The following is a 24192-nucleotide window of genomic DNA, read 5'->3' as shown; positions in this document are numbered from 1 at the left end:
ATAATAATAATAATAATAAGATGAAGAAGAAGAAGAAGAAGAAGAAGAAGAAGAAGAAATAGTACAGTAATAATATGTCGCTCGACATTCGTCTGGGGCGACATAATAAGAAACACAGTAAAAACAATAAGTCTCTGCCACTTTGTGGTCGGCGACCTAATAATAAGAAGAAACACAGTAAAAACAATAAGTCACCGCCACTTCGTGGTCGGCGACTTAAGTATCGAAATTTATTACATTGTAAACATACGATAAAACACTGTTATCTACATAATAAGTAGTGGTATTGTATGAAAAGTTTATTTCGTAATGCAAATACATCATAAAAAAAATACACATTTTATGTCGATTGTTTATGTACATAATACAATACATATATGTCATTATATGAAATTTCTTTTTCTTAAAACATCTTTAAAAGAATACGGAACATCTCGGAAACTATCAAATTCAAATAAATAGATATAGAAAAGTCATAAGGTAATTCGATTGGTTGCAAAGAAGCATGGCGTGGCATATTCAAAAATTAACTACCTTCATGTTTGTTTTTCTTTCCTGGCAACGTATACCATATTATTAATATCACTTCACATAAAAATGATTTGTATAATATCATATGTTTGTTATGCATAATGTAAAGAATATATCGCCATATATAATTAAATAACTCCATCAAAGATGAAAGTTTCCACACCACGTAATATACGTCACATATGACACAGTGTGATAAAAATCTCACGGTAAGTAATAGAAAAAGCACACAACGTAATGTAGTTTTACCATCACGTTATATTCTGTTCACACGATGTAATGACTTAATCGCACCACGTAATGAAGTTTTCGTATCATGTAGTAAAGTCTGTTTAATTTACATAAATAGGTAATTCGTTTCATTTTTACCTAAGAAAAACGATTATGCGCAAGCTATTATATATCAGTAAGAAGGTTGAGTATGAAAGAAGTTATAAAATATGTATATAAACAGAAAAGGGTTAAAGATTATGTAGAGCAAACCAGTTTTCAAATGGAATGTAGAGACAAATATCGAATCTTAAAACACACTACCGAAATTACAAAATTAAAAGACCATCTTAAATGAAAAAAAATAAATATTTTGTTTGTTAAAAGTTTAAAGTCGCAATCATTAAAGCCACTCAACTTCGCCGTGCAACAACGATTTGTAAAATTCAATAAGAAGATATTGCAGTAAACGACCATTTATGTATCTTCAGTTTCTTTTACGTGAATTAAATTTGATTATTGTGATTGTAAACAAGCAAAAATTAGTTACAGAAGGGATCTGCATGTATCTTTATAGGATTGACTCCATGAACTATTTTTAGATATCAATATATTTGTTTTATGCACTGGTATCTCCTTTTTTGTAAATACCAAAACGAAACTGTACACCTCCTGAAACGTGTAACATTCCCAATCCCACGCGCACAAAGCACACGATGCACACGATACACCACAGCCACACGCACAGGGTGCACGAAGCACGATACACGAATGATTGTGTCGGCCGGAAATATTCATCCCAGTTTTTGTTATATTTCGGAATCTAACTTGCGAAACAAAACTAATAATAGATTATGGTATATAATGTACTTCTGATCGTTGTATTTTAATGATTGCTTACATCTTACATGTAGTTTAACATTAATGTTCATAATGCCTTAATAAACACATTCAATATATACAATGTCAATATATGTTTTGATATGAAATCACGTTCATTTGTATTTTACATCGTACGTTGCGAAAACATTTTATTGGCCTGGAAGTATTAAAACATTGAAATTTCATAAAATTGAAATAAAATTTCCAAACTTTTACTCAATAAAGTTTTTTACCATACCATCATATTGTTTTAAATATAAAATAAATACTATTTTTATGTGAAAAATATCCATATTTCTTAAATTTGGATCATTGTGTACATATTTTCCTTGTTCCAGGAGAATAAAAAATATCAAGTTGTATATAGATCATTGGGAACAAATTTTCTCCATTCCAGAAGAATAAAAATATCAAAATTTCAAAAGGTATTGATAAAACATACTCTATATTGAAGCAATTTAGCTATTTTATGTAATGCGATATCATCTTATTTGCCTAAAAAAATATTGCATTGTTGACATGAAAAATATCCATTTGTATTATACATGGTACATTGTGACAACATTTTTACTGACCTGAGGTTATGAATAATTTAAATTTCATAAAACTGGGGTAATATATACTCAATGTTTATTCTCAAAGGAACCGTTACACGAAGAACGTTGCACGATACACGAAGAACGAAGCACGAAGTGCGCACACGAAAGACACACACACACGAACCTCACTAATCACGCTTAAATAGGAATGTTACACGTTTCAGGAAGTGTAATGGGAATTAACCTAAATTGATTATTTGATTTATTATAGTAAGTTGCGTCCTTTGTAACTTTTTTTCTTGAAAGGTAACTAGACAAAATAATGACTGAGATTACCAAAGACCCACACTTTTTATTCAATAGGGTTCTATATTTTTTACTATCATTTTGGTTGTAGATTGAGTCATATATTTTTTTCTGGATATAAGGGAACAGTCAAATCGACCAGACATTACATACACTCCACTTAAAATATCGGGCGACGAAGTATATATTTCCCCGCTAATCTCTAAACCCCGAAGTAATGCCCCTAAAATAATTCTTTTGAGTATATATTTCATTTTATACCTGTTTTGTCAAAATTCCAAGAATTTTTCGTTTATAGTACGTTTCACACTCAGTAAATAATGTAAATGATATTCTAAAACGACATCTAATAATTGGTCGAAATTGAATGTCTGGAAAGTACTATTTTTTCATCATTTAGAGTATCAGGTCATATGATCATTCACATTCGTTTTAATAACGATACAGACCTAATGTGTCTCAAACCAAGCTTTATCTGCCGAGATAAATCACTGCGTTTACCACATCGGTAAAAGTATTACCAGTAATAATTTAGTTGGTGTACACAATTATAATGTCAATGTCAGCGCTATTTGTCATTTGGCGTTGAGGTAGACAAATATGACCACCACAAGGCACACAATGTTGGATTTGATATTTTTGTATTGAAAATATGTCTGAGCAAAATAAAATCAGCATTTTGTTAGATATTATTTTTTTTTGCCTCAGTCACGTTTTGACTGTGCATGGTCAATAAAGACATTTTAGCCATTAGTGAAGGTTATCTTATATATAACAAATCTTTACCCGAAGAATATGTGAACATTTTAAAGGTTAGTCATATAAATGATAATTAAGAATTGTTTTGGTACACACAACGCCAACGGCGTGACATTTGTTACTAATTCAGCGTTTTGCGTAGGCTTCAGGTGAAACGCTTCAAAATAAAATATAGGAGATATAGTTTTAAAAGTAAAAAAAAGAAACAGCTTTTGGAACAAATTTTAAATCTGATTTTTATTGAACAGATACTTGCAATGGATATTTGCAGACATGGCATCGTTTTCTGTTAGATAGCCACTCACATAAAATTGTTGACTGAAGCCGCTGCACAGAACAAATATTTACAATTGTCAAATTGTTTAATAGTTCAGTTTGAAATGGCAAGAAGGACGGGGTGCTAACTCTTTTGGAATACTCGATTTTTCCCTTGATTCTTAGTGAGTTTGTGTTCCTGATTTTTATTTTTTTTGTTTGTTCTTTTGTTTTGTGGATGAATTGTTGCCATTTGGATGCTTCCCAGCTTTGTCTATCTACACATTCCTTCACGATTGGTAGTTTTGTATTCCTTATTTTTTTTCAAATGTTACATTAGAAACACTAGTCATTTTGCTCAATGGTATTAAATGAATAGAAATATAAAAATTAAAATAAAGCAAAGGCAATTACGCTTAGGGATTAAAAAAAAATATAGTTTTCGGTGTGCTCTACACATATTAGCTTATTGTACTATTATAAGGATAATGGATATAATGAATATGTCAAAGAGACAACAACCCTTTTTGGATAAAAATATCTGCTAAAGACCGCCCATGGGTCTTCAATGAATCCTGACACTACTAGTCAGGTACATCGGCAGGGTAAGCGTGATCTGCTTTTCTAGAAAAACCCACCGAGCTGCTCATAAAGAGTCAAGTCCTGGATCGATGAAAGATGAAAGATAAACTATGACATGTTGAACAGATCGGTTCTCATGGTGCAGATGGATACACCGTAAGGATTCAAGAGTTCATGATGCCGACCATAAAACTTCTGTAGTGATGAGTTTAATCTTGTAGCAAAAAACTCTGCCTAATTGTAAAAATTCTAGCGCGGTACAAAAACTCTGAGTAATTAAACAACCTTTGGCATAACGTATTATTTGTGATTTGAAAACTTCATACGTAGATGATGCTGAAGGGATGTTGCAACAGATGAAAGAAAAGTTGAAAATACGGAATAACCATCAATCTTTAAGTGTAGGTCAAGATATGAGGCTGACAGTAACTTTCCAAGTCAAGAATGTCTGGCCTCTTTATGTTTATTTTTGTTTTTGCTCCCAGTTTATTTTATGATGCTTGGGAATATATAGGCAACCATATCGCTGTACCTTTGTATAACATAGTTTGGAGGCCAACTGCAGCCTGCCATGTGGTATTAGGGTTTACTGGTTGTTCATTGAAAATCCATGGGTGGTCTTAAGCTGATATTTTTCATTGAAATAGGGTTCTTGTCTCTGACATATTCATCATATCAAGTCTCCCTTGAATTAGTATTTTGAGCCAATCTTATGCACTTTTTTTTTAAATTAAAATTTTATACAATATTAAATCGTTCGTCCTTAAAACACACGTAGAGCAAACAGAAAATGTGTTATTGCCTTTGATTTATTCTTATCACCAAATTTCAATTAATTGAAAACAGTTTGTGTCTGTCATGTCTGTATGTAGCAAACGTTTAAAAAAATATGGAATACAGAACTACCAATCGAGAAGATATATGTAGATGGACAAAGCTGAGAGCGCCGAAATGGCGACAATCATCCACAAAACAAAAGAACAAACAAAATAAAAAACAACCAGAAACACAAACTTACTTAGAGGACGCTTACCCTACCAGTGCACCTGGTCCATGCTCCCAGTTTGTAGTAGAGTACGAGTTGCTCATTTTTACTTTGTTACTTTATGTGTATGATTTTAGTTAATGTATGTTCTTTGTTATGTATGTCTGTTTTCCATGTCTGGTCTTTGTCCCTGGATTGCATTCTTTTGATTGCCGCCATAACCTTGGTTCCCTTGATTACTCTTAGAACAAAGGGAAAAATCGAGCATTCGGAAAGGCTTAGCACTTCGCCCTCCTTGACATTTCAAACTGAACTAATAAGCAATTTTGACGATCGTAAATGTTTTTCTATGCAGCGACTACAGTCAATAGTTTTATGTGAGGGACTGATTGATATTTAAAAGAAAACGATAACATGCCAGCAAATACCCATTGCACGTGTCTTTTAAACAAGTGTTTATTTTGTAGCGTTTCACCGGGTGCTTACGCAAAACGCAGGATTAGTAATAAATGTCACGCCGTTGGCATTGTGTGTGCCATGACACTTACAATTCTTAATTATCATTTATATGATTAACCTTTAAAATGATCATGCATTCTTCGGCGGAAGGTGTGTAATGTATAAGATAACCTTTACTTATGGCTAAAATGATGTCTATATTGACTACGCATAGTCAAAACGTGACTGAGGCAGACAAATAATGTCTAACAAAACGCACTGACATATTTTCATTACATAAAATGTTAATAAAAGATATGATAGTCTAACTCAATACACATATGTGTTGTTTTAGACAGTCTAAGAACATCAAAGCATATATTGAGTTAACAAAATGTAGAAACGAAACTGGTGAGTAAAACAAATATCTTGATATCTAGAAAAATAGTTCATGGCGTCAACTTTTTCGAATTCTATAGATACATGCTGAATCCTTTTGTTACTATAACGATTTTTGCTGATTTTGTTGCTTTGTATGTATGATTTTACCCTACCGGTGCACCTGGTCCATGCTCCCAGTTTTCAAAGGAGTCCGAGTAACTCATTTGCTTTTGTTACTTTGTATATATGATTTTAGTTACCTTGCGTTCTTTGTTGTGTATGTCTGTTTAACATGTCTGGTCTTTGTCCCTTGATTACATTCTTTTGATTACCGCTATAACCTTGGTTTCATTGATTACTCTTACCAATAACAATTTAATTAAATTTGATTCAAGTAGAAAAACACATTTTTAAGATCATTTGGTGAGATGTAAATTTAGGTTACAGACCACCAATTCAACCAATGAGCATTTGGAACGTACGCAAATATAGTCCTACGCAGAAATTACCCCTGTTCATCATAGTGCTGTGAAAAAAGTTCTCATCTTATTTTAAAAAATTAAACAGTTTCTGAAAGGAAAAACATTTCTGTACATTTTATAGGTGCATTTTGCTTCCTGTGATGTGAAGCCTAATCTCCATAATGATTTCTAAATATACCCCTATCTTGTGAAAACACTGGGATTTCCCATGCTATTTATAGACACTTCACTTCCGGTGACCAGTACTGCACTGCAAGTCTGCTAACCTCATATGCCATTCTGAGGATTGTGAGCTGATATATGTAGAATCATGCTGATATATAGTCTTTTGCAGGTTAAAGTTAAGGTAAAGTCCAGAAAAGCCATTGAATATTGTGAAATTTGCATAGAAGACTATGGGAAGTGGAATTAGTGGTTTCTAGCCTTAAACGGAAGCCATGGCAAAATGAAAAGTTTCTTGGAATAGCTTTAAACTACTTGAAGATCTTGTAAACTTTGCCATGAGAGGAATACACTACAAAAATCCTTCATAATATGCATTTTTTTAAGTTATAGGTCCAAATTATGGAACATTGGTCTTTTTGGCTGATTTTTATGTCGTATCTTGTGAAAAGTGGAGAAAATTTAGTTAAAATATCAAATATTAAATTTTGTGGGCTATGTTTACCTAAATATGGTGGTAATCAGCACTTGAAATCCAGTTTTGTGTAATTTGGAGCAAAAATTTGGTTAGAAATGAGAAAAAAACTCACTTTCATTACTGCGGTTAAGGACAAATAAGCATTTCCCTATGGCAACATGGACAATCCATTTTTGAGTACTTTTTTTGCTTTAGGTGCCCTTTACTGGTCATGTTTTAATGTGAAAACACTGTATTTACAAATTTAAAGCCAAAGATATCACCTTTTATGAAAATTTAAAGATTTAGGGTTTTTGACATGTGATCAAGAAAAAGGGGGAGGCATGTCAGACATAATTTTTTAAAAATAGACCAATTTTTCAGAAAATGATTACTTTTAAAGGTTTTCTCTTTATTAATATTGTTAAAAAACAAGTCGTGATTGATTTTATTTATTTTGAAAAGTCAGAAAAAGTTCTCTGTATTCTCACTTTTTTGCTCGCGCAACTTGGTTACCCTATATTTAAAAATCAAATATTTTAAAAAGTGCTTGTCACATTTCACTGAAACTTTGCAAATGCATTCAGTATGTGTATACAAAGATACTTGTATAGTTATTTATTTTTTCTAAGACAGAAAGTGACTCTTTAGGTTACAGACTACCAATTCAACCAATGAGCATTTGGAACGTACGCAAATATAGTCCTACGCAGAAATTACCCCTGTTCATCATAGTGCTGTGAAAAAAGTTCTCATCTTATTTTAAAAAATTAAACAGTTTCTGAAAGGAAAATCATTTCTGTACTTTTATAGGTGCATTTTGCTTCTTGTGATGTGAAGCCTAATCTCCATAATGATTTCTAAATATACCCCTATCTTGTGAAAACACTGGGATTTCCCATGCTATTTATAGACACTTCACTTCCGGTGACCAGTACTGCACTGCAAGTCTGCTAACCTCACATGCCATTCTGAGGATTGTGAGCTGACATATGTAGAATCATGCTGATATATAGTGCTCTGCAGGTTAAAGTTAAGGTAAAATCCAGAGATGCCATTGAATATTGTGAAATTTGCATAGAAGCCTATAGGAAGTGGAATTAGTGGTTTCTAGCCTAAATGCAGCCATTTATAATAGTAGAAGATGATGCATAGATGGTAGATTACTGAAATATATGTTTATTATATTTTACAAATATTTGTTGCATGGCAAATTTGTCTTCTTGGATGGCTTGAATTGGCGCGGTTGTTAGGTTAATTTTAGTTAAATGTAAAACAAAAGCAAAACACGAAACTACTTCTCGTGCTAGAACACCATTTTTCTTTCGATGCTTTTCTTTATTGTAGGTCTACTACAGTTTGATCTTTGACGCAGACCTTTTGGTGGATTCTCGGGATGCCAACGTTCCTCATCAGAAGACAACAAACATATCATATACCATATGCGTTCGATGAATAAAGCAATAATACTGAAATGAATTAATACAAAATAATAATAAAAAAAAACAGCAGTGCCTTTAATAGAAATAGTATGACGAGAAATTTGCGGTTTACATGATATTAAAAAATCCCGTACGAACATAAGGACAAAGCGAAAACACTGGACAACCATAATTCAATGCAACTCTTTTTGATGCAATACTCAATTCATTGTTTTGTATATAAAGTGATTATAGGATGTAACGTTCTTTTATTTATAGTTTCTGCATATTCCTTACATAACCTCGGAAACGTCATGGTCTAGCAAAGACGAACATGTCTGATTCATCAAAAGTATATATTACTAATATAAAACATTTTTATTGCAGTAAGACTTTTATCAACTTTATTTATTAACTAAACTGCCGTGATATATTTACATATGTTTTGTGTAGAATATTTATAAAACGATTTTAGGAAGAATTGCAAAAAAAATGTTGGAAAGATAATAACATCGCACAACATAAAATACATATTTTATTGTTAAAAAATGCTTCATAGATAAGAACATGTCAGTTTTCAGCTTATACAAAACAATAATTCGATAAATTCAATGGAAGAACTAGTTAAGCAAGCAATCCGTGCTATCTAACCAAACGATGATATATCACTGTCTGTCTGAAGTCGTGTTGCTGCTACATAATCGCCTGGATAAAAATATTTTGGTTATATGAATTACAAAAAAATTATTTTCAATGAGTACCGTTAAAATTAGAATTAGAATGAGAATAAATGAAAATGGATACATCCTCCAACAATAACGGTTCATGTTAAAAAATTGTTATGTAATATTGGAATCATTCAAAGATACACGTGAAAGGCATTGGATTCATAATCTAGTTACAAGACACTCAAAACTTCATATATTAAATGATTCATGTTTCCCACAAACAATCTTGGTACCCCATCCGAGTCCATGGTTTGCAAATAACAATACGGATATCATTCACAGCAAACATCAGTATGGCAGATTCTAATGACATTACTAGATTAGAATACCATAAGCTTAATTTAAAGTATTGAGTTCTATAGATGCAGATGAGATACAAGATAGTAACAGTTTATCTCATATCTGAGTCAATTATGAATATGGACAACTAAGTTTCCGTCCATTAAATAGTAATCAAGGGAACCAAGATTCTATCGCAAATCAAGAGACCAGATATGGAAAACAGACGTGTACAACAAAAAAACATAAGATAACAAAATAATACATACATATTTCGTCGGACTTGATTCAGATAAATGTAAATCTGGACATGTTAATAAATTACGAATTATCGGAAACGATGGTGTAATTAGAAAATAAATCACACTCAGTAGCAAAATCAGCAATGCCTGATGTCAAATGGATACAATATTAATGGTATACGTTAAAGGTATATCTATTATTCTATTACATAATTGTTTATTTTTAATTTGCATGATTTTATAGTTTTCAGAATGGGGTAGAGTTTTTTTTAGTAGTCTTATAATCTGAATAAATATTTAATAAATTATCGTAAATAAGCACATTCTTCTGTGTTTTCCATGTTTCTAGTGGTGTCCTATTTGCCCATTTTTTTTACTCTTGTAAAACGTAATTCAAAAACATTAACTTGTAGTCATATTTGATCCATAAGATTAAGACTACATGGACTACTGTATATACAATATTAGAGAATTTTCGAAATTAATAGGGTTAAAAATGGACCAACATATCAGGTTTCTCCGGGCATTGCCCATGCCGAGTCCACAAACAAGCTTTACTTTTCTTCAATACCCTTATATTTTTTTTTCATGCAATAAAAAAGCTATAAAATTGATTATACAAATAGGTAGAATTCGATAAATGGTAATTTATCTCATGGTGTCCGCCGACATTTTTACACTGTTACACTGCATGCACTGGGTACCCACGGCTTGTGGGCATGACCTAAAATACAGACAAAAATGTAAATCTAAACACATACAGCTGTCTTTTACACACTGTTTTTGTATATGACGACGATGCTTGTATGATATTAACGAAATCTAGGTCTCATTTTACCTATCACTTTCTGTGACGTCCTCGATAATATCTGGTAGCTTTGTGTCTCTTGTTTCGGGTAGGAAAACGTTGAATATAGCAGTTATTGTACCAATGATGCCAAATATAATCAAGGGTAGGGCTACACCAAAGCGCGTGTCTAGTAACACGCCCTGTTCAAATACAAATATACTCGATAAACCGAACAAATTGACAAAAAACAAGTACTACATTTAAAACAAAAGATAGCCGACGCAGTAAAATTTGTTCTTTTTACTTATAATTTTCTACATTTCATCAGGAAATAATACATGGCACGCAATTTCAAATTCCGATACATTTATTTCGAACGCCACTAAATTATCAGTATTTGCGCAATAGGGAAACATAATTTTGATCGGGTGACTTGTGTGCTCATGGAAGAGCGTCTTTAAGGTCAAAGAAAGGGTAAAAAGTGAAACTATACCAACTGCGCCGGAAAAACATAAGTGAAATAAAAACAAGCCCTCGTTGAGAGGTATATACTGAAATTATCAATACTGAGATAATATGTCTATTTGTGTTTGTTCAATGATGCCAACACGACGATTGAATAACTTAATCCCCCGTACCACACAACCCACTGAATGAACTTTGATATATTTAGGATGTAAAAACTCGACTGTTGCGTTCCCTGCATAATGACTACGTTATTAATTCATGCTAGTGACTCACCAGTTTTCCGATATAAGGCGAAACCAATCCACCAATCTTACCACTGACGCTACACACACTAAGTATTGTTGCTCTCATTGTGGTCGGTAACACTTCTGCAGTAACTACATACAGTACGAAAAATGCAATCGTTATACCAAATTTACCAAGCATCGCTAAACTAATAGTTGCCCATTCAAATCCTGTAAATAATGATTTTATTTTTGAAATATCATTATCACAAGTATTAGAATATTTCAGTATAGTTTCAGAACATTTTTATTTTCATACATACATGCATTTACTTTACGTGAATAATATTTGTCCTTAAGCATTAATATTTAAAATGGCCATGACGTATAGTCTCAAGGAATTGTCCTTCCAAATGTAATGAAATGATAAATACAACCAGGTTATTCAATAAAGTATACATAGACTAACATTTCATCAAATCAAAAATACAATAGCTTTAATCAAATTTGTATGTGTTTTTATTATTAACAGCAAAATGTAAAATACCAGAATGATATCAGTCATCAAACATATTCCAAAATCTTCTGAGTTTTACAAAATCCCTTAGATTTAAATGATTATACATAAGTGTCTTCAGCATATGCTCAGTTAACAAAACTGCAAAAATAAATTCCACAACCTCTTAAAGAAATATCATGTCATATTTTTGTGTTAAGACCAAATATAAATAAAACTCCTTATTAAAAAGTATGGCAGTAGTGTCCAATGTTTCACAATTACACATGACACTAACTATCTTCTCCGAAGTAGGAGGTGAAAAATGTAGACAAACAGCATACACTGCTAACCATTGTTGACGAAATCAGCAATCTCTTACGTGAAACCTTGTTGGACCATATACAAAGAAATAAAGCAATCGCTTCTGTTGTTGCAGATATGGCAAAATTGATGTAAACATTTCCACGAAGGTCTCCTATATTTAACGCGATCCCAAAGTAAATCATATTGATTGTAAACCTGAAAGTAATAACAAGATAACTGGTGAGGATCTTCTTTTTAGAAAAATAAATTGTTTTTGGTCCCAGAATCAAGGAAATATTAATAGGATAATTAATTGGAAAGAGTGAATAACCAAAATATTATCACGAGTGCCGAAGAACGCCTTGTTCCGCGCACCAGTTAAATCCTCAAGCGTTCTTGGCACGAGTGATCGTATTTTGGTTATTCACGATAACCAATTGATTATCTTATTTATTATATAGATTGTCTTCATAATTTATCGATATGTTCTACATGAATTTTAAATTCTGTGATTGGTGGATTAATATCAAAGTTGTGGCGTTTAGGCTGAAGAAAGTTTGAGAGTGGAATTACCGAAGTTATTTCACAGTGTGAAAATTCAAAATTTATCACACTGGGAACATTCGGTAAATCACTGCTATCTCTATAATAATGCAGTTTATTGTCTGTTAGCAGTTTGTTGTTTTTGTCTTTGTTTTACCTTTTTGTTTACATATTTGTACTTTGATTTCGTCCCTTTCCTTACTTATATCAATGATTGTTGTGTTTTTAAGCTGTTTGAATCGATTTGACGACAACATTATTCTTGCCGTCTTTATCATCAGACTATTCTTTTGAAGTGGAAGTTGCACTGATATTCAGATTTCAAATAGTGGTAATCTTGAATTTTGACAATATACAAAAAATAAATATATACAAATGTACTGTAAGGTTCAGATTTCATTCAATGGATTATTAACTTGAAAGATTGATTTACAATACAAACGTGATTGCTGACCAGAATTGCACGTAAATTACTTAGGTTTAAGTGTTTCTAATTTGCCATAAAGACACAATAAATATACATTTAAACCATCAAAACCGAACCCTGAATTATCCAATACCTGTCTAAACCGAACGTGGTATAATCCAAAATCTTCTAAAACTCGATACTTTTTATAGTTCCTTTAGTCAATTTAAATGTACTTTGAACCTAGGTAAACTGTCTAGACAAAACCAATTTAAGAAGCTCTCCAGCTAAGAATCATGAAAAATGTGATATATGGCTGGAAAGCCTACATAATTTTTCATTTTTGGTATTTTCTTTAAAACGCATGAGTAAACAGAAATAAACATTTGGATTTTCACATAACCCTTGTTCTTAGGAGATAAAAATTATATAGAATGTAGAATTCAAAATTAAGAGATTAAACTCTTAAACTCTAAAATGATATAAAACCACAATATAAACTGCTGTATTTTCAATGATTTTCTCCTATGAGCAGACAGATTGGAATGAATAATTATACATTTCATCATATAAAACCACAATATAAGTCCTATAAAAAACTAAATAAAAAAAAGTGTGTAGCCTCTTTTTAGGTGTATCACATTTTACAGAACTTGCATGATTCTCACGAAGACTGCTACCTAAAAGGCAAAAACGTTCGATAATGACAGGTTTCACTTAATTCATATCTTACCAGTTGGACATTAATATCAGAAGAATGATTACAATTTTGCTAGACTTAAAAGTAATTTTTAATGTCTGTACAAATGAATAGATTTTCATCTCTTTGATACGCAATTCTTCCTCTTTTATGTCCAAGTCAATACTATTGTATGCTGCTATTTTCTGTAAAACTTGTTTTGCCTCATTTGTCCTACCTTTTACAATTAACCATCGTGGTGACTCAGGGATGAATCTGTAAAATAAAACTCTTAGTGTATTTTTGTTTCATTTATGTTCTTTTAAATATTGATTTACAATCCCATTTTAAATCGTCCTTTGTCAGTAAGTGAAATTATTGACCAAAAAATATCGAAAACTCGAATATTCCATTATCAAAATGCAAAGTTGTTTGATTAGAACTCATGTTTGAAAATTGGAAAAATCCAGTTAAAAGTAGAAAATAAGTCATTTTAATTGTAGTACATTTGTTTTTTTTTTTTTTTTTTTTTTGTTTTTGTTTTTGTTTATTTATTTATTTTTAGTTATTTATTTATTTATTTATTTATTTATTTTTGGTTAAAAAGGGGTTAAAACACTCAATGAACTGTGTCATTTTATATATTTATTAAATTATGCGGTATGGTCACATAAATTATGCGGTATGGTCATATAAATTATGCGGTATGGTCACATAAATTGCAACTGTGTCGATCTGATGGATTGGATAGTTGTTGACTTATGCCGGATAGTATATTTTGCACAGTTCGGTTCAAGAACTGTTCCAAGTAACATATCTGATGTTTATTTTTATATTTTAATCAAAAATACAAGCCTTCTTAAATTTATTAATAACGACATTAGTGTTTATTAATAAAAGTCAAGGTTACAAATAATGATGTATGGCTTGATGCATAACTCACATCAGTATAAAAAATACACAAGTATAAAAATGCTGTATATTCTTTAGATGCTTAAAGTTGTCACCTTCATAACGATCGTCCTTATTCATAGTTAAAGCTTACCCAATACAGATATTGTAACAATATCGGATGTACAACTAAGGCAATCATTTGACAAAACAACTTCGGGAACACCAGAGGGCAATTTACGATACAACATAAATCAATTTACAGAAGTACACTCGTACACAAATAACGAAAAGCGCGAACCGAAATTAATATATCCAACAAGGGCGGGTTCAGGCAGTGGCGTGGCGAGCGTGCTCCCCACCCCCCACCCCCCGCTAAAATTTGCAATGCCTGGGTTGTCAGGGGTAGTTTAGGCGGTTGTAGGTTAAAACTTTAACTTCTAATTTTACCATAAAAAATATCTACAATGCACACACTCTAGAAGAATAGTTCAAATATATAACCTCAAAAAATATTTCTCCTCGCTCCACTCGGCGAAATTTTAACTGTGCCCCCCCCCCACCCCCCACCACCACTAATCTAAATTCCTGGATACGTCCCAGGCCAAGGAAAGAGCGGTAATTTTAGGATTGCCTTTCGCTCTTATCGCTTGTACTTCGGTAATTCTGGTTCATGTTTTTTTTTCATTTTACGTTTACAGTAATTGACCACGTTATTTTATAAGTCGTTTAACACTTACATTAGCATTAACAAACACAGGAGACAGGGACTTGCTATTGCAATCATTAGATATTTGAAGTCTCGCAGAAAGTAGGCTTCGAGTAGCAATATGAACTCTCCCATACAGAAAGGAAAGTTGATGAGGAAATTAGCCAAAATTCTGTAGCTTGGATTCACGAACTCTGTCACTGTCAAATAGATTTTCTATTTTAAATATAGTAATATTCTCTAAAACAATATAGATATGTTGATTATGCACACTACGATCTGTGGTTTGGATTTCGTTTTGTCCTATTTCAACGAGTCAATATGTGGATGATAGTGTCAGTTAAACTTGTAATTTCAAAGCTCTTTTTGAGGTGTCTTCATATAAAATGTTAACAAACAAACACGTTTTTATCAATGCTTTCTTTCCCTTTACGTTTCACCTCTAAAATAATTTCAACCAGAAATACTATTTACAAACTTATGAAGAGAATACCCTCATTTCAACAGCAGTTAAAATATTAAACACTTAAAATGGATTATTTCAATGGATTATTTCAATGGATTATTTCCATATAGAGTCTTCCATTTGCAATAATAACAATCATTGTTATGCACCTAAATATGGCGCGCACGAGAGAAAAGGTAACACAAATCTTTTCAGCGTTTAAGGATGGGTGCGCTTACAAGATTTTACTAGTAATTCAACACGATAATGAAAAAGTTATACATACTAGAAATGTGGAAAGACAAACACTGGTGCGGACATACAGACAGCAGACAGACAGACAATTTAATTGCTATATTACTAACATTTATTTGCAAGAGAATTTAAAGGTTGGTTGTTCACATGTATTCATTTATAGTATCATGTGCAAGAAAATCAATATAGGTTTTACTTTTTATATTTGTCTCATTTGCTGACGCGTGTAAAGTAACTTCCGAATTGAAGGTTACTGATACCATGACACATATATGTACACGTACTTCAATTGATTTAAGTATAGTTTTAAAAAATTGACTTCAATACACTCTGTTAGTTCATTAACGACATGAAGTAACGAAAAAACCATCAAACCACGTAGCGAAAGCAAACCTAAAACAGTAAAGTGTAAGGTAAGTGGTACGATATAACGTACCTATAATTATGCTTATATTGTAAAGAGCAATTGTTGCTGCAGCGTTGAACACCTGGCAAACGATGACAAGTAGCACATTTGGTACCCATGGTAATACTATATTGGCGGCAAAAAGTATGAAACCTGATCCTATCAGGTATGGCCTGCGACCAAAACTGTAATATAAACATGTTTTTATCAATTTTTTATCACGAACTTTGACCTTTGTAAATCCTCATGTGACCCAAATGTTTTTTTTTCTAATTTAAACATTTAGAACAGTTTTTCCTTTTTGTGATACTTTGTACATCATAATTAATCACAATTAATATAAGAAACTTTTTACATTTTATCCATTTATGTTCTTACATTATCATTGTTCGTGTATGTTCGGTCATAAAATTTGTTCCCTTTATTAAAATATAAAGGGATCTTATTTTGACGACTCCTGAGAAACGTTCAATAAAGCAATATGTTATCAATGTGCCTTTATATGTATACTGCATGTTTAAGAGTCAGTCTATGTAAGAATAGGGCAGTGGTTGAAACATGGTATGATAAAACATACCATTTTGAAAGTTTAAGTTTACTATTTGCACAAAAACAAAAACAAAAACGTCATTTTCTATCATTCTATTCAAAACATTCTGAGCAAATCAAGTGTTGCAAAAATCAAATAATGGTATTTTGGAATAGCGAAAGCATCCTTCAGGAAATTGTATTGTCAGATATGTGTGCTTTTGACATACATGTTCCAAATTATTCCCATATTGTCTGATTCTTACATATACAACAACTTCCACTAAATTACAACAAAAACATACAGAGAAGAGACCGTTACATTGGCAACATCACATATCACTTACTCTACAAATACTGGAGGATCACATTTACAGTCTTAAATTAAGCCGAATAGGGAAAAACTTTTGGTACAAAAAGTAATCGAGGGAACAAAGCTTATAGGGTAATCAAACGAATATAATCCAGGGATAAAGAGCAGACATGGAAAACAGACATACACAACAAAGAACATAAAATAACGAAAATTATACATACAAAGTAACAAAATCAAATGAGCAACTCGAAATCCACTCAAAAGTGGGAGCATGGACCAGGTGCACCGGTATTGTAAGCGTCCTCTGCTTTTCTAAAAACAGCTAGAAAAAGTCAAGTTCGGGGTAGTCGAAAGAGAAAAGGAAAACTATGACCCGTTGAATAAATCAGTTTTCATAGCGCAGATGGATATACCATAACGATCCACGAGTTCATGACGACGACCATAAAACTTCTGTAGTGATGACTTCAATTTTGTAGCAACATAAATAACCCTGTTCCAGAAGCCTATTTGGTAGAATTCTAGCGCGATACAAAAAGTCTGCGTAGTTTCGGCAAGCTCTGGCATAACGTATGAGTTGTGATATGAACACTCCATATGCGGTGCTGAAGGTATGTTGCCACAGATGGAAGGAAAGTTGACAATTCTGAATGAAAAATCATCACGTTTGTCGTAAAGTTTGGTCAATAGTTTTCCTTTACCGTCGATTTCTAAGTGAAGGTCAAGATATGAGGCTGACTTCACAGTGTCTGTAGTATGGGGAATAGAAGTATACAGTGTTGAAAAATAATAGATTTTAATGCTAATATATTCAGATAATAGTCTTGAACTGATTGACCCCAAAAGATCCACATTGAATAAATACCATAACGAGAGTTACAAGTGTTGTGGTACATATTTCTTTTTTATAATCGCAGTGCGTCGTCATTTCATTTCATTTCCTTAATTGAATTTGATTTGGATAATAATATTGTGTTCACATTTGTTTTGCTAATACTATGTGTTTACTGTATGTTATAAAAAATGAGCGTATAAAAATTACACAACAGATTTTTTTCTGCAATTAGTTACTTTAAATTCTGCATTAAATCATTATTAACAATAGTTTTAGTAATAAAAGAGTAATCAAGGGAACCAAGGTTATAGCAGTAATCAAAAGAATGTAATCCAGGGACAAAGACCAACTTTTAATAAGTTGTACGTAGGTATATATAATTTGGGTTAGAGATTATATATATATACCGTCATTATTTTTGTGGTTTGTAGAGCTTAATGGAACTTTTTAATGCACTAGTATTTATTTTTACTCCCATAAAATTTAAAGAAACTAGTCTATGTATTAAGTACCAGTCCATAGCAAATTCAGACACTTCCTCCGATAAAGTGATTTATGGTGTAGAAAAAGCCATGGATCATCTTTTTTGGTCTACATATGCTTTATTTTCACGGGACAATAGTCCTTTCTATATTTAGATCTGCACTTTTGAAAAACAAAACACACTTTAACTTTACACTAAAATCAACCAAATCAAGAACGATAACTCTTGCAAAGTGCTAATGTCATGTACATTGTATATATTTTATCTCAAAAGCGCAACCCCCTAATAAAAAAATAAGATTGGTTATGTGATCTTAAACGGTTTCTGAACAAGAAATAAAACTGAGTTCGCCGGGTATTTGAAATGCATGAATCACCTCCTGTCTGATTTTTATGGAGACTGCTACGTAACACTTAAAGCATAGTTCATAGCATTTGATACAGTCCTTATTCCTAGATAGACAGGTCTTTTTCAGTTCTATTACTGTAAACCTATTAATTTTTGCGGTTAACTTTCACGGATTCTGTCAAGTGAACATATTTGCAGGTATCAGTTTTTACGGTTGCAAAAAATGATAAGCATTGTATAGTGTATTGCAGGTACTAAATTTTCGCGGGTTCTTATGCACCACGAAAATAGCACAAATTAGTACACCGTGAATGTTAATACGCAGACGGTATATTATATGTTCCTGGAACATACAGATAATGACATTTTGGTAGAAAATAAGTACCAGTCCACGTAAAATTCAGACAATGCCAACGGTAAAGTGATTCGTGTTGTAAAAAAGCCACCAAACAAACGATGCATTTCAGTCTACATTTGGAATGCTTTCACATAACGGTTATTATTTCTGCATTCTGATCTGCACTTTTAGAAGATCATACAATAATCTCCCACTATAATCAACCAAATGATACCAAATCAAGAATGATAACTCTTGCAAAGTGCCAATTTCATGTGCAATCTATGTAATTTTTATTTCAAAAGCGCAACAACCAAATTAAAAACTAAGGCTGGTTATGTGATCAGTAACTGTTTTTGAACAAGAAAAAAAACTAAAGTCGGTGAGTATTTTGACATTCACGAATCACCTTGTGTCTGATTTTTAGAAAAAAAAACTGTTACTTATACATACAATGTGTTTCTGGTCGCATAACGATTTGATTATCTTACAATATTTACTCTTAAAATATCTTACATGTCTGATATGAATCCACAAATTGCGGAACCGAACAGTTGTCCGAAGAAAAATGCTGACATCACATGGCTTCTTGTAAATTTGTCTTTACATACCATATCAAACTGTAATAAATAACAACGCTTAATGTAAGAAAACTGGGCAAAGCTACCTTATGAATACATGCATTTCTTAACAATATGGTGAAAGTATTTTATTCGTGGATACCAATTTTCGTGGTTTAGGGGATAACGTTTGTTTGCAGATTTTTGAATTTGTTGATATGAAACTTCACCAAACAAACGAAATGAAAATATCTATTTCGTTCCAAAACAAAACTCGTTGTTTTCTTAAAACAGGAAAACCACCATGAAAATTGAAGGCACGAAAAATAATACTTCCTAAAGAGATTATGATTTAAATGTTCGTATGCCGTGCATTCTATAGCTATGTCAAATAAACCTGTTCATTAAGAACACCTGTTGGCTCTCCCTTAGATGGTCATTAAATGCAGGTTTCACTAGAATATGTTTTCCTTCAAATTGTTACAATAAATGATAAGTAGCAGTCTTTGTGAGAATCATACAAATTCTGCAAAATATTATGCACCTAAACAAAAGCTACATATTTTTATTTTTGTTATTAAGTTGCTCTCTTGGTCTATATGATGAAATGTATAATTGTTCATTCCAATCTGTCTGCTTTCAGGAGATATTCAGGAGTTATCGCCTCTAATTATGAAACCTTAAATACAGATTCAGTTTTACTTTTATGCTCATTGAATGCCTTATAAAAATGATAAGACCCAATTACATTCTCATGTAGGGTTTGTAAGTCTCGTTCCAGTTTCAGTTTTCCTTCTGGAATTTTAGATGTAGAACGTATTGAAATCCGAAGGCCGGTCTGCATTTTATTGTTCACTCCAGGGAAATAAAAACGCTGTATCAACATGCAAAATCTTCTATTTCTATGCTTTTCTTAACATTTTTATTCAGTAGAACTAGATATTTGTCATTTTTTATCAGTATTTTTTCACTAAAATATATTTTGCTTTTAACATTGAACTCAATGCTATGTTAATGATAAATCTCTATGCATTTGAATGGGATATGATGACCCATTCTTATGAAATCACGGAGTCACGTGACGAGACTTATATACCCTATTGCAATCATAAAAGCATCATATATGATTCCATATTGACCCAAAATTAAAAGTTTATGTCATTTAGGTACAATACCTTTGAAATAAGCGTTGAAGTGTAAACTGACTGGTCATACACCCATTCTGTGCAGGCTAATTTGGTCCCATTACTAATAAGACTGCACTGCGTGCTGTTATAAGTACTCGTCACATTTAATATGTGGAATTCATCATCTTCTATGTCTGGTCTTAAACATCTACAATGTGGTTAATTCATAATATGCAGATGCTTATAATTAAACAAAAACTTTACATTCAATAGAAACATGAAGATGGAGTATATTTTGCGTTGCGGTAGACCGGGAGAATAATTGGAACATATCAAACTTTGTTTCCGATAAATTTTCATTCACAAGAGATCACAAGTTGATGTTTTCTCAAGATAATGAAAGTTGGTTTGTAATTAAAGAAAATAATAAATTACAAATAAAACATTAGAAACTTTGAAATGAATGAAAATAACCATTTATCTTTTCAACATCTTTATCGTGATAGACTACCATAAGCGAGTCTAACGAACGATTTATCTAAGAATTACACTGGTGGTAATATGATGTCAGTAATTTATATTTCACACACAAATATTAACAATGAAACCCCTTCAGGACAACTCATACAAATATTTTGTAGGAATGAATGGGACAAGGTAGATTATACCGTTTTAATCCTTTAAACGGCTTTATCTTTCGTCGAAGCGATGGTAGCAATGTTGTTTACTATATGTATATTAAATTAACTCTGCTATTAAATTGCCATCGCTGAGGTCGTAAAGAACCAATCATAATGCACGATAATGGCATATGCTATTTAGATTGGAATTATCGGATAATAATTTCTTAAATTCTACGATTTCTTTATCCACTTATATATTTTGCGATATAGCACCATGAAAGATGTGATAAGAACTGAACACAATATGTAAATTTCCCTTTTGCAATCGGATTTGGTTTGATTGTGTTAGCCTGTAAATAAAGTTAATTAATCGGAAGCGACGTTGTACGTATTGCACATTGTTTCCCGTCTCACACGCAGTGACGTCATAAACAGACGATAGCTAGAATTTCCACAAGGACAGATACCGAATATCAATCGGGTAAACATGACAAAGGAATCATCATTACAAAAGTTTTATAACTCGAATTGTTGCGAAATAACTCGCTCTATTTCAATTTCAACTTTATGACGAAATCGCTGAGACTCGCTTCTTATGATGTTGAACTTAATTCATGCAAGTTGTTCATAATTTTGAATCATTATAAAACTTATACGTATCATATCACAAATAAATTATGCTTATGCACATTGTTGTGTCTTATTTGACGAACTGTGTATCATTTGTTACGTTTCATAGTTTTCTTTTCCTTTTTTTGTCTACCCTGTAAATAACCTTTGGTGAACAACTCGGTGGGTGTTTCTAAAAAAATACAGAGGACATTTACCCTAACGGTACACCTGGTCCATACTCCCAGCTTTTATTGGAGTTCGAGATTCTTTTTAACTATTGTTACTTTGTACGTGCTAATTTAGTTATTTACTGTTCTTTGTTTTGTGTGTCTGTTTTCCATGTCTGGTCTTTGTCCTGGGACTACATTCTTTTGATTTCTTTTAGAATCTTGGCTCCCTAGACTACTCTTGCATACGTTGTTTCACGTTACACATGTTGACTTTATAGACGGAAGATTGCTTATTGATTTTAGTCTAGTACATTCTTCTGCAAATATATTTTAATGTTACTTGTATCAAATAATAAATCGAATGTAAATTTAAGACCTATTAAATGATGAAAATTGATATTTTGTTTCATTATAAGCGAGTAAATGATGTTGGATCTTTCTCTGTTACAAAAAATCGAAATTCTGTACGGCGGACGATTTGGAAGCAAGAGGGTATAAGAAAAATACTTAGTACTTGAACCCAGAGAAAATATTTTGCCGAATTCATATTTGGCGTTTTTAGACAAGTGATAAAATACGCAAAAATAAGCACCCCGCAAAATACATACTCGCTTAACGGTATTGGTCGTAAATAATTGATTGATTTTGTTCAAAATGGCATTCTCCTAGTCATCTTAGTATTAGATATAACTTTCTGTGTGAAAATTGAGAAATTCAAAAAGTTACATAAAAGGAATGTGTAACAGCAAACATTTAAATGGGCAGTCTTTATAATAGTCAATCAGGAGTGATTTATGCATGTCAAAAACCCGCCAAATTGACTTTTATTCTTTATTCTAAAACAATCACCGACTCCGTCTTAGTTGGGCCTTTGGATGTTGCACATATGTTTTAGTTGTGTATGAAATTGATGCGTTGCAAGAGTTATCGATTCAAATTTGGTTGATTAAAATGGGAGGTGAATGTACGGTTTAAAAATAAATATCGTTAAAGCGTACTTGTTTGCCCCATATATCATCTTTACAAGTTGCATTGTCTGAATTTTATAAAAAAAAAATGTATTTAAATGTTCTATGACCGGCATTAAAACGTATCGATGAGACCCTTACAAACGTACAATTTGTCATATTTGTCTTTTTTCAATCATACTTCAGTAGGTGTTTTTAGAGAAACAATCCCTGAATATTTCACAATTACAAGTAAACGAATCATTTTTGTTCTCCATAAAATTTCAAATCTTTAATAACGAAAAACTGATAAAACGGCAAATAAATGGCCTACCGGTGAAGGTGATTTCCAAGAAGAAAGTTAAACATATACGTGGTTTCTGCATTCAGAGCTGTGATAATACCAAGAAATAAAGAAAGAATCCAATGAAATTTCCCAAACTCCCCAAAACGTTCCAGTAGTTCATCGTATTCCATCATGGGTAACTAACATTCAGCGACAATGGCTGAATCACAAGTTGTTTGTTTTATCAAGAAATGATCGTATACTTTGTGTTAAAGTGAATGCAAATATGATGACTGTCTGTCCTCATAGGTTATCACCATTCATCAAACAGATTCACCAGACATGAAGTGGGAATGGTTATTTGGTAAGTTACTTAGTATCAGAGGATAATAAGAAAAATTATATATTGGTATCGGTCATTTACTGCTTAAGACCTTGAGTGTTGTAAAAAAAAAATAGCTAACACATAAAACATTATCCAGCTAAAACCCTCCTTCACCACTTCACATACGACTCTCTACTGATTTTCAAAAACCCAAAAATGATAGATTATTCATATTTTTACATTTTGACAACAAATACAATGGTTTTCCTTTTGTTTAGAATATGTTAGTATGCTGAAAAAAATAATATGATGCCAATTTTATTTTAAACGTTGTCCGATTAAACAGTCGAAAAAACAGCATATAAATTCAAGAGACGTAATTTTCGTCAGAAAAGTTGAAGCATTGAGATTTCATCGTAAACACTAGAATTAGTCAG

The 24192-nt window shown here is 32.1% G+C and overlaps 1 protein-coding gene across 1 annotated transcript; it reads right to left on the bottom strand.

Moving 5' to 3' along the window:
- Positions 1–8912: 8912 nt before the first annotated feature.
- Positions 8913–23689, bottom strand: LOC148601768 (organic cation transporter protein-like). The gene is made up of 10 exons (XM_088556088.1): positions 23479–23689; positions 20841–21000; positions 19622–19725; positions 16288–16442; positions 15183–15351; positions 13606–13827; positions 11916–12139; positions 11171–11352; positions 10478–10629; positions 8913–9095 (listed from the first exon to the last, which is right to left on the bottom strand). Exons 1-10 carry the CDS (start codon positions 23622–23624, stop codon positions 9056–9058), a joined length of 1554 nt encoding a protein of 517 aa, XP_088412214.1. The 5' UTR covers positions 23625–23689; the 3' UTR covers positions 8913–9055.
- Positions 23690–24192: the final 503 nt, after the last annotated feature.

Source organism: Perna viridis, chromosome 12 (assembly GCF_037379345.1).
Source record: "Perna viridis isolate PV_CMFRI_1.1 ecotype Kerala chromosome 12, ASM3737934v1, whole genome shotgun sequence".
NCBI lineage: Eukaryota > Metazoa > Mollusca > Bivalvia > Mytilida > Mytilidae > Perna > Perna viridis.
Note: the sequence above shows the minus strand (reverse complement) of the source record. Positions and strands in the feature narration are given on the sequence as shown.

Coding starts and splice junctions, on each gene's coding strand:
- LOC148601768 (XM_088556088.1), bottom strand. CDS start 23,624: ATGATGGAATACGATGAACTACTGGAACGTTTTGGGGAGTTTGGGAAA. Junction 21,001..23,478: donor CTTGGAAATCACCTTCACCG/GTAGGCCATTTA, acceptor ACCACATTGTAG/ATGTTTAAGACCAGACATAG. Junction 9,096..10,477: donor GACGTCACAGAAAGTGATAG/GTAAAATGAGAC, acceptor ATTTTTATCCAG/GCGATTATGTAGCAGCAACA.